Source organism: Entelurus aequoreus, linkage group LG14, assembly GCF_033978785.1.
Source record: "Entelurus aequoreus isolate RoL-2023_Sb linkage group LG14, RoL_Eaeq_v1.1, whole genome shotgun sequence".
Classification (NCBI taxonomy): domain Eukaryota; kingdom Metazoa; phylum Chordata; class Actinopteri; order Syngnathiformes; family Syngnathidae; genus Entelurus; species Entelurus aequoreus.
Genome location: NC_084744.1, coordinates 9,609,814 through 9,622,595, shown reverse-complemented (window position 1 = coordinate 9,622,595; position 12,782 = coordinate 9,609,814). Strand labels below are relative to the sequence as shown.

Genomic DNA, 12,782 nt, shown 5'->3' with positions numbered 1-12,782 from the left:
GTGGTAGGCCACGTAAACTGACAGAGAGGGGTCAGCGGATGCTGAAGCGCATAAAGCAAAGACTTTCTGCACAGTCAGTTGCTACAGAGCTCCAAACTTCATGTGACCTTCCAATTAGCCCACGTACAGTACGCAGAGAGCTTCATGTAATGGGTTTCCATGGCCGAGCAGCTGCATCTAAGCCTGCGGTGTAAAGCACGTCGCCACTGGACTCTAGAGCAGTGGAGACACATTCTCTGGAGTGATGACTCACGCTTTTTCATCTGGCAATCTGATGGACCAGTCTGGGTTTGGATTTTTGCCAGGTGAACGCTACATTTCTAACATTAGCATTTTAGTTCAACTCGTGCGTTTCCGTAGCTTGCGCATATACACGCAATTTCTCCCGAAATTGCATTCTCTCGTTATTTTTATTTTCCCCACTTCATTATTTGTTGTTCTTTTACCTGAATTTCTTCCAGATTGGCAATCCGGATCCAAATTTTAGCCGGCAAGACCCGCGAGCCACCCTCCCCAGGGTTCTCCCGGAGACCAGAGCCTGCATCGTGTCCCAAGACGTGGCCTCGGGCGGACAGAGCGCCGGTGGATTTGTCCGTGCCAAAGCGGAGGACCCGCGATGTAACGGCACCCTGAGGAAGCAGACGTCTCCCAGGTCGAGTGTCCTTGGGGCTGCGGGACAAGGTAGAGCATGAAGGTTCAAAACCTGAATCTGATATGGGATCAACTGATTAAAACCTTCGTAGCAGTTACGCCATAAGCATTGATTGTTGCAATCATTGCTGTCAAATGTGCTCATGATTAATCTGATGAAATCGTTATCTCGTCATTCCAACAGGTGGCCTAGAGGACTGTAGTGGGCAGCGTTACAGCGCCGACCCGACCGCTTTCCTGGCGGACCGAGGAAGCAAAGGCGAGAAGGACGCGGACGCGTACACGACTGCCATGAAGAGTTCAGGTTACTTGAATACAATCAGTCACACTCATTGTGATACATATTACAGACCCCCTGCAATAACGATATATATTATTTGCTATATACAAAACCAGGGAAGTTGTCACGTTGTGTAAATGGTAAATTGCAAGGAATTTAGGGATTTCACCATCTGCGGTCCGTACTATCATCAAAAGGTTCAGAGAATCTGAAGAAATCGCTGCACGTAAGCGGCAATGCCCGTGACCTTCGATCCCTCAAAAAGTGACATCAGTGTGTAAAGGATATCACCACATGGGCTCAGGGACACTTCAGAAAACCACTGCCAGTAACTACAGTTGGTCGCTACATCTGTAAGTGCAAGTTTAAACTCGACTATGCAAAGCCAAAGCCATTTATCAACAACACCCAGAAATTCTGCCGGCTTCGCTGGGCCCGCCGCGCTCATCTAAGATGGACTGATGCAAAGTGGAAAAGGGTTCTGTGTTCTGATGAGTCCACATTTCCAATTGTTTTTGGAAACTGTGGACGTCGCGACCTCCGCACCAAAGAGGAAAAGAACCATCCGGACTGTTATAGGCGCAAAGTGTAAAAGCCAGCATGTGTGATGGTATGGGGGTGTATTAGTGCCCAAGACATGGGTAACTTACACATCTGTGAAGGCACCATTAATGCTGAAAGGTACATACAGGTTTTGGAGCAACATATGTTGCCATCCAAGCAACGTTATCATGGGCGCCCCTGCTTATTTCAGCAAGACAATGCGTGTTACAACAGCGTGGTGTCGTACTAAAAGAGTGCGGGTACTATACTGGCCTGCCTGTAGTCCAGACCTGTCTCCCATTGAAAATGTGTGGTGCATTATGAAGCCTAAAATAGCAGAAGGGAGACCCCCGGACTGTTAAACAACTTAAGCTGTACATCAAGCAAGAATGGGAAATAATTCCACCTGAGAAGCTTCAAAAATGTGTCTCCTCAGTTCCCAAACGTTTACTGAGTGTTGTTAAAAGGAAAGGCCATGTAACACAGTGGTAAAAATGTCTCTGTGACAACTTTTTTGCAATGTGTTGCTGCCATTAAATTCTACATTAACATGAAATATCTTGTCTTTGCAGTCTATTCAATTGAATATAAGTTGAAAAGGATTTGCAAATCATTGTATTCTGTTTTTATTTACCATTTACACAACATGACAACTTCACTTTTTGTAGATTGGCTCTGATTTAAATATTTTGTTTTTTGCCCTCAAAGCCTTCCTCTGTCAACAAAAATAACAAAAATGCTCAAATATTTTGAAACAATAAAACAATTTGATGTAATTAGTGTGCTCTCAACCATATACTGACACCATACTTTGTAGCGTTATTAGAGGTGTCAAAAAAAAATGTTTTGGATTTAAGCACGATTATTTGTAATAATTTTTAATTCGGTTTAAAAAAGACAATCTAAAATCTATTCATCTTTTATTTTTTCTGTCCTGTCCAGCCACTCAAACAAATCACATTGTTGATGTAGATGATCTATATCTGCTGTACAGATTTACCTTAGTTTCTTCTCTTGTTGCCTTATTTGTATTTGACTCTATTAAATGTTTGGGTAGATTTTTATTCAACAAAAAACAGTTTTCTATTAAATGATATAGACATTGATCAGAGCTGTTTATCTATTTAATGGAGGAATATAGTTAATCATACAACAGGGACAATGTTATTGATAAAATATTGAGTTTGAATCGAGAAGCAATTCTGAATCAAATTGTTACCCCCATGACTCGAATCAATACGTGTGGTGCCCAAAGATTCACAGCCCGAATCGTTACTGTCGATATGTATATCGGTGGGTCCACCTTTGTTTACGTTCAAGAGCTCTAGCCTAGCCATTTGCACGGTTTATTGTATCGTCCTCGTCTTCCAGTGATAATGCTACATGAAAGAAATGTAGTTTACTTGCCACCATGGAGGCGGGGATTGCTGACAGAGAAAGGACTTTGATCTGTGGAGGGACATTAGCATTTTGATACTTTTCTAAATAAAGGGGACCAAAAAAATTGCATTATTGGCTTTATTTTAACAAAAATCTTGGAGTACATTAAACATATGTTTCTAATTGCAATCCAAGAACAATTTAGTCCTTAGATAAAATAGTGAACATACTAGACAACTTGTCTTTTAGTAGTAAGTAAACAAACAAATGCTCCTAATTAGTCTGCTGACATATGCAGTAACTTATTGTGTCATTTATCATTCTATTATTTTGTCAACATTATGAGGGACAAACTGTAAAAGTGTATTATTAATCTACTTGTTCAGTTACTGTTAATATCTGGTTATTTTCTATTTTAACATGTTCTATCTACACTTCTGTTAAAATATAATAATCACTTATTATTCTCTTCTTTGATACTTTACATTAGTTTTGGATGATACCACAAGTTTAGGTATCGATTTGATACCAAGTAGTTACAGGATCATATTCATCATATCATATTGGTCATATTCAAAGTCCAGGGATGTATTTCATGACTTTATAATCATAATATTAATTTTTTTTAAACAAAAAAATATTTTGTTATGCTAAAAAAATATCGATGTAATCATAGTAGTATCGACTAGATACGCTACGGTACTTGGTATCATTACAGTGGAGATCCACCCATGGCGTTTGTTTACAATTTGACGCCAGTGAGCTACGGTGTGTCGTGAAGCATGTTTAGCTATTCCTCGTCCTGCAGTGATAATGATACGTGTAAGAAACGTACTTTATTTGTCGCCATGGAGACGAGGATTAGTGATTTAGAAGTAGCTAGAACACTGTCTTAAAGCACCTCTTCCTGAGGGCATTTCAGTGTTATAACTTCACCTTTATTTTTACTTTTTAGACCAAAATGCGTCTGTTCTCCCTTTTCTGTCTACACACTGTGTCTGCTTGTAAGTACTCTGTGATAGTGCGCTGCCGAACATGCTCCTCTGCTTGTAAAAGGGGCAATGTCATGACGTGACGACAACGCGCCGTCATGCCCGTAAAAAGAAAAGGGGGGGGGGGGGGGTACTGGTACTTTTTAGAGGCGGTATAGTACCGAATATGAGTCATTAGTATGCCGTATGGGTTGTATATCGTACAACCCTAATTGCGTTATAACAATAGTATTAAAAGCTCTATGGTTTGTCGAATCATATTCCAAATTGTGCTAAATTAATTACAGTTACATGTGAAAATGTGCTTTGGTAAATGAACTGATTTTTAGTTACAGCCTCTGTAATCCATGTAAGGAAAATTCAGCCTTTGTAAAGACAAAAACTCATCAATAGTTTTAGTAGTTAGTCAAAGTAGCCTTTCTTGTCATGCAGTATTGCATCATAGAGGGCCACATGGCACTATGTGCAGATCACATGGCATTAAAAAACACATGGAAAATGTCCAATGATTGACAAAACTTATATATCAAATGTCATTTAAAATTTCACCAGCAAACTTATTCCCTAGCCCAGGGGTCGGCAACCTTTACCACTCAAAGAGCCATTTTGACAAGTTTCACAAATTAAAGAAAACAATGGGAGCCACAAAACTCTTGAAAATTTAAAACGAAATAGCACTGCATACAAAGCTTTTTTTGCTTTGTGCTATGTTTTAACCAGGGGTCTCAGACACACGCCCCGGCCCGCACCTTAATATAAAAATTTAATGATAGTGCGACCCGCGATTGCGCTTGATAGCGTCATACTTGCCAACCCTCTCAATTTATCCGGGAGATTCCCGAGTTCCAGGGCGTGATGGTACTGCCTTTAGCGTCCTCTACAGCCTGCTCCAACAGCGTACCTGCTCGGCCACATGTTGAATGCAGCTTCAGCATGCTCAGTGCACACGTAAGTGACAGCAAGGCATACTTGTTCAACAGACACACAGCTTACACTGACGGTGGTCGTATATAACAACTTTAACACTGTTACGTTACAAATATGCGCCACACTGTGAACCCACACCAAAAAAGAATGACAAACACATTTCTGGAGAACATCCGCGCTGTAACACAACATAAACACAACATAAACACAACACAACAAACACCCAGAATCCCATGCAGCCCTAAATTCTGGCAACTGAGCAAGTTAGTTTTTTTTTACACTAAAATCTATTTTGGGTTTTTTAAGCGAACGTAAAAAAAAAGCTAACAATCAAATGCTTAGACAATAATGCAATATTATGAGCAGAATCCTCATACTTTTTTTTATTATATATTTACAAGTGGCGCTTTGAGGGCAGACATAACTGCGATTGTGGCCCTGTCAGGTTCAAACGCTGATGACATCTATTAATCAGACAAGAAGCAAGGAATCATGCAGAGACAGAGTTCAATTTAGCCCATGAGGAGAACACATGGAGCTGCACACTTAGTCACAGTCTCGCCCTACGCTCTAAGGCAGTGGTCCCCAACCTTTTTGTAACTGCGGACCGGTCAATGCTTGAAAATGTGTCCCATTATTTTTATTTATTTTTGTCATAAAAAAATACAATCATGTGTGCTTACGGACTGTATCACTACAGACTGTATTGATCTATATTGATATATAATGTAGGAACCAGAAATAGTAATAACAGAAAGAAACAACCCTTTTGTGCAAATGGGTGGGAATGAGTGGAAATGGGGGAGGGAGGTTTTTTGGCTTGGTGCACTAATTGTAAGTGTATCTTGTGTTTTTTTGTTGATTTAATAAAAAAAATAATTTAATTAAATTTTTAAGTACCAATCAATCCACGGACCGGTACCGGGCCGCGGCCCGGTGGTTGGGGACCACTGCTCTAAGGGACAGCTCCCGCGTCCCTCTATTTATTCAGGAGTTCCCTAGTCAACATCACTGAGGCCGCCTCTAAAAGGAGTGGTCACATATATCATGCAAAGCAGGTCCAGTACGCACAATGCGTGACGGAATGTGCTGGGGCCTTGTGATCCCGCCTTGTCTCTGCTTCGTCCGTGTGCTGTCGTCTTATCTTCGTCGAGGTCCTTGAAGTCCTTGGCTGTTAGCGGGATAAAACAAAGATAACATCTGCGGACAAGAAGTTTTGTCCTTGCACAGATAGGAAAAATACAGCTTGAGCACAATAGCTAATAACTATAGCAACGGACTTTAAGCATACTAAAGTTGTGTGATGATATATATACATGATTATTCTAACAGGCCCTCAATGAAAACAAGTTTGACATTCCTGTTCTACTTTATAGCTGCACCCCGTCTTTGATTAGTGATTGATTGACTTACCTTATGATTGAAATGAGCTCTGTTCACATAAAGTAACTTAAAAGAAGGATCATGACCTGATATATTCTCGTAAATCCCTTCCTACCAGTCAGCAATGTGAGTGAGTCCATGAGTAAAAAAACGTCTACTCAGGGATTTCCTTAATCCAAGCAAGGGATATGTCGCTTGTACGGTTCGACAATTTCTTCAGAAACTCCTCGAGGCTCTGGTTGGCTCCCGAGACAGCCACACTTTGGAGAGGTAACTACAAAAATGGCAATCTTTGTTTTTCTCTAAATCCTCTTCCATTCCCAGCTGCACCTTAGAGGTTGGCCTAAACCAGGGGGCCGCAACCAAAAATGTTGAAAGAGCCATATTGGACCAAAAAGACAAAAAACAAATCTGTCTGGAGCCGCAAAAAATAAAAAGCCGTATATAAGTCTTATAAAGAAGGCAACACATGACGTAAGTGTCTATATTAGCTATAATAGCCTACTATCAAAATGACTATGTGTCGCAGATCTTACTAACTAAATCAGATGCTACTGAGAAGGTGAGATAACTCCTGGAAATGACTGGATTAGAATGGCCAAAGGTATAGATGTGTGTGTCTAAGTGTCAGGTTCAAACACTGATGACATCTATTAAACAAGACAAGAAGCAAAGAATTAAACAGAGACAGAATTGAATTTGGCTCAATTGAGGAGAGACGCCTGGACACGCTGTACTCTTGAACAGTGTCTCAGCACGTGCTGCCAAAAGATTGTACGCCTTCCCCTTTATTTGGACTTTCTCTGACCACATGACAACAGCTGCTTCTAAGGGACAAGGTCGTAAACAGTTCACAAAAAAGGGCGTAAACAGTTCACAGAAAAGGTCGTAAAACAGTTCAAAGAAAAGGTCGTAAAACAGTTCAAAAAGAGGTTCGGAAAACAGTTCAAAAAGGAGGTTCAAAAAGAGGTCATCGGAGGGGAGTCTGATCCTGCTTCCTCTTCGCTTTTGTAGTTCTTGGGTCAGACACTATTTTTCTGTTTGATTACAATACATGAAAGAAAACAGAACACCTTCATGCTGCTTCCCCCCGTACACAGTGGAGTTTTACGAGCCTTATTCTTGGTAGGTTCCAAAGACGGCTTTTGCTTCTCACCAGGCACTCAATGTAACACAAAGTTTTTGTGATAACTTAGAAACAATTATTCTAACACAAAGCTAAAGGAAACGGCAGGCTGTCTTCTTTTAATAGATTTATTACCATCTTTGGCAAGCTAGGTAATGTTTGCTGTGGTCTGGAACAACATGGCACACAAACAACTATCAGAAATGCTGCCAATATTACATACAGATAATGCGTCATGAGACATGCAAATATAAAAGACATACAAAGAGGATAAAGTGAAGTGAAGTGAAGTGAATTATATTTATATAGCGCTTTTCTCTAGCGACTCAAAGCGCTTTACATAGTGAAACCCAATATCTAAGTTACATTTAAACCAGTGTGGGTGGCACTGGGAGCAGGTGGGTAAAGCATCTTGCCCAAGGACACAACGGTAGTGACTAGGATGGCGGAAGCGGGAATCGAACCTGGAACCCTCAAGTTGCTGGCACGGCCACTCTACCAACCGAGCTATATAGGTAAAGGATATTAAAAAATTAGCTCAAATATAGCTACAAATGCATAATGATGCCATATGTACATACATCTAGCCTATATAGCATGTTAGCATTGATTAGCTTGCAGTCATGCACTGACTAAATATGCTTAGTACTCCCAACGAGTCAATAACATCAACAAAGCTCACACACAGTATAAAATTTTTGGTGGACAAAATGAGACAAAGAAGGAGTGGAAGATTTAACATGTAAACAAGTGTTTACATGTTGTATTTTCCCCCCATCTTTTTCCATTTCCAATCCTTTTTTAATCATCATCATCATCGGCGGTCACTCGAAGCGAGTATGACGGTCCTCCTGGTAGGGGGGTATCCCTTTATGGAGGATGCTGTTTAACGTGGGGAGACTGGTGTACAGACAGTCGCCACACGATCCTTGACAGATCCGGGTCAGGGTCCAGTGGCATGGAGTCCAAGAGGACTGGGGACCCTTTTCTGCTGCAGCCTTCCTCCGCCATCCCAGCCGTTGTGACGCTCCATAGGGTTAGCAATCATCCTCCGCCTGTTCCACCGTTGAGGTCTTGGGTTGTTATTTCCCCATAACTGGGCCCCACATGGATGCGGGGGTGCCTTCTTCCGCCATCGCAGCCGTTGTGGTAGTTCTTACATCTACCGTCTTCCGCCTGCTCCGCCGTTGAGGTCTTCACCGTATCCCTGGCTAGGGGGCAGTCAGGTACTGGGCCTTTGCCAAGGGCCACCTGGGGTAACAGTAGTAAAGGGGTTAACCTCCTAGTGCCCCAAGACCCCATAGAGGAGCCTCCACTACGGGATGCACTTTAACGTCATGCCCAGGACTAAAAAATTAAAAATTAAAAAACATTTGTAATAATGCTCCAGGGAGCCACTAGGGTGGCACTAAAGAGCTGCGGCTTGCTGACCCCCAGCCGAAACTTATGGCTGCATGACGCGGACTCTGCATTGGGGTTTGATCGGTTGGCTGCAGTCAGGTAGGACATATTGTTGCGCGAATCTTCTTCGCACCAGTGGTTGGCAGGATTGTGTCGTTCTCTGAACGAATGCTCCAAAACGAATGTCGAATAAAATCGTGTTTCTTGGGTAAACCAAGCAGTGACAATATGTCCACTCTTTCCGGCTCAAACGGCACAACGCTGTCACAAATCAAACCGGGAGCAAAAACAGCTTGTGTTCCAAAGACACTTTATATGCACTCAGAAGTGCAGATATGTTTCTAACAACATGGGCAAGAACCACCTGCAGAAAACATAGATACACAATGTTCTCTGGGAAAGGGCTAAACCTGTGGAAATGCTGCGAGAAGGATGTGCAGTTCTATCCATGGCTTTAAAAACAAGACTATAACTACTGTAAGTACAGAGATGTGCTGTGAGGAGTGATAAGTACGATCAATAGACCTGGAACATGATAGTGGAAGGAAGGGGAAGAAAATAAAAAGGGAAAAAGTGACTTTGACACCTCTGGTTCACATGAACTGATGAGCAGATAAAATAGTACACAAAAATTATTCCTAAGTTGAGATACCACTGCACAAAAAGTCCAAAACATTGTCAATTATGATGTAAGAAAACATATTTTTGTCTTAAAGGCCTACTGAAATGAATTGTTTTTATTTAAACGGGGATAGCAGATCCATTCTATGTGTCATACTTGATCATTTCGCGATATTGCCATATTTTTTGCTGAAAGGATTTAGTAGAGAACATCGACGATAAAGTTGCAACTTTTGGTCGCTGATAAAAAAAAAAAAGCCTTGTCTGTACCGGAAGTAGCGTGACGTCACCAGAGGAAGGACTCCTCAAAAGTTCCCATTGTTTTGATTCGGACCGAGAAAGCGACGATTACCCCATTAATTTGAGCGAGGATGAAAGATTTGTGGATGAGGAACGTTAGAGTGAAGGACTAGAATGCAGTGCAAGACATATCTTTTTTCGCTCTGACCGTAACTTAGGTACAAGCTGGCTCATTGGATTCCACACTCTCTCCTTTTTCTATTGTGGATCACGGATTTGTATTTTAAACCACCTCGGATACTATATCCTCTTGAAAATGAGAGTGGAGAAAAATGGACATTCACAGTGACTTTTATCTCCACGACAATACATCGGCGAAGCTCTTTAGCTACGGAGCTAACGTGATAGCATTGGGCTTAAATCCAGATAGAAACAGAAGAAATAAACCCCTGACTGGAAGGATAGACAGAAAATTAACAATACTATTAAACCATGGACCTGTAACTACACGGTTAATGCTTTCCACCTTGGCGAAGCTTAAAAATGCTGTTGCTAACAACGCCATTGAAGCTAACTTAGCAACGGGACCTCACTGAGCTATGATAAAAACATTAGCGCTCCACCGACGCCAGCCAGCCCTCATCTGCTCATCAACACCCGTGCTCACCTGCGTTCCAGCGATCGACGGAAGGACGAAGGACTTCACCCGTTCATCCGTGCGGTCGGCGGCTAGCGTCGGCTAGCGCGTCTGCTATCCAAGTCAAAGTCCTCCTGGTTGTGTTGCTGCAGCCAGCCGCTAATACACCGATCCCACCTACAACTTTCTTCTTTGCAGTCTTCATTGTTCATTAAACAAATTGCAAAAGATTCACCATCCCAGATGTCCAGAATACTGTGGAATTTTGAGATGAAAACAGAGCTTTTTTGTATTGGATTCAATGGTGTCCGAATACTTCCGTTTAACTAGTGACGTCACGCGCATACGTCATCATACATAGACGTTTTCAACCGGAAGTTTAGCGGGAAATTTAAAATTGCACTTTATAAGTTAACCCGGCCGTATTGGCATGTGTTGCAATGTTAAGATTTCATCATTGATGTATAAACTATCAGACTGCGTGGTCGGTAGTAGTGGCTTTCAGTAGGCCTTTAACGCCACATCCTGCTAGTTTGAAGACTCTAATGAGCTTTGCAGTGCAAAGATTTAGAAGTGCATCCTCTTCCTGTTTGCAGACTACATCAACCCTGTGGAGGAGAACCCCTTCACGACCCGTCGCAGGAACGGTGACGCCCACGCAGCGCTTGATGGAGCGGGCTGCCACGCTCTGCACATGGCCGCCGCCTCCAGCAGCCACTCGGCCCACATGAACGATGAGTATATCAACGAGCCGCTTTACCTGAACACCTTTCTTAACCCCGGAGACAAGAACGGATTAGCTTCCGCGGCCTCCTTCTCTCTCCCGGGAACCTCGGCCGCCCAAACCGTATCGCAGACGGTGAACAAATTGACGTCGGGCCAAGCGGCGGCCGCCTACGTGCACGCCCCCGGTCACCTCCCGCACCCGGCCTACCCGTCGCACACCCTGCATCCGGGGCTTTCGGGACACGCCGTGCACTCGGGCATCAGCGGCGGCACCATCATGTTGGACAAGAAAAGGAAAAAGGCCACTTTTGACAATCCTGAATACTGGCAGCACAGTCTCCCCCCGAAAACCTCCATGCACAACCCCGAGTACCTGCAGGACTGCAGCACCCGCTTCTTTTACCGGCAGAACGGACGCATCCGCCCCGCTGTTGCCCAGAACCAGGAATACTTGTCCGAGGCGGCGATGAAAGCCGGTAACATGCTGCCGCCCCCGCCCTACAGACAGAGGAACACTGTGGTGTAGTCGCCCACCTGGAGCAACACACTAACGTTCTCAAATTGGGCTGAAAGACTCAGCGTGTGCTGAGTGTGCTGCAGTACCAGCCTCGCACAACTCCTCCTCCCGCTCTGCTCTCAACAAAGGTTTCCCCGCTCTTAAAATGACATGACTGTAGAAACACGCAATAGGGGAGTGAAATATAGGGTGCAAAAAAAGAATATCAATATAGGGTACCCCAAGGAGAGGATGGTCGCCATGCCTTTTGCATCTATTATACCAGGGGTGTCCAAACTACGGCCTCGTGGGCCAAATGCAGCCCGCCCACGTCTTCGATTTGTTCGAGAAGCGTCTTGACTTGAATTAGAAATCTCACCCAAAATGAAGATTGCATTTATTGTGATGGTGATATTTTGACGTTGTCATTATGGCACCATCGAGTGAACAAAGTGGGTAATACAGATGAATGTCCTTTCATTATCATTTGAATGGAAATAGGCACAGCGTTCACTTATATGACCCAATGCAAACAACTTTCCCTAGTTATGGGAAAGTTGTTATATATATATATATATATATACAAAATGTCAACACACATGGTCACAAACAACACAACCTGGAAAAACAACTTTAAGGAGGTCGTCACGGAAGTAAAGTAGAGGTCGAACGTTCACATATTCTTAATATCCAATTATATGAATTATATAACCATTATATTAATATAATATGTACACATATGTATAGTCTCGCTCTCATATATATATATATATATATATATATATATATATATATATATATATATATATATATATATATATATATATATATATATATATATATATATATATATATATATATATACATACATATATACTTATATACATATATACATATACATAAATACATACATACATATATATATACATAAATATATATGTACATACATATATATATATATATATATATATATGTACATACATACTCTCTCATATATATATATATATATATATATATATATATATGAGAGTATGTATGTACATATATATATGTATGTACATATATATTTATATATATATATATATTTATATATATATATATATATATATATATATATATATATATATATATATATATATATATATATATATATATATATATATATATATATATGAGAGTATGTATGTACATATATATTTATGTATATACAGTATATGTATGTATGTATATATATATATATATATATATATATATATATATATATATATATATATATATATATATATATTACTGTATATATACACAAAATGAGGAGGTCGTCACGGAAGTGAAGTAGAGGTCGAACGTTCACATATTCTTAATATCCAATTATATGAATT

The 12,782-nt window shown here is 41.3% G+C and overlaps 1 protein-coding gene across 1 annotated transcript in view; it reads left to right on the top strand.

The window, feature by feature from the left end:
• erbb4b (erb-b2 receptor tyrosine kinase 4b) overlaps positions 1 to 11,760 on the top strand; it is a 1,077,295-nt gene extending 1,065,535 nt beyond the window's left edge. Inside the window, exons 26-28 of the mRNA XM_062068882.1 lie at positions 462 to 681; positions 836 to 955; positions 10,778 to 11,760. Of these exons, the coding sequence (XP_061924866.1) occupies positions 462 to 681; positions 836 to 955; positions 10,778 to 11,433 (996 nt within the window). The 3' untranslated portion in view covers positions 11,434 to 11,760. The remainder of the gene's footprint in view (positions 1 to 461; positions 682 to 835; positions 956 to 10,777) is intronic.
• Positions 11,761 to 12,782: the final 1,022 nt, after the last annotated feature.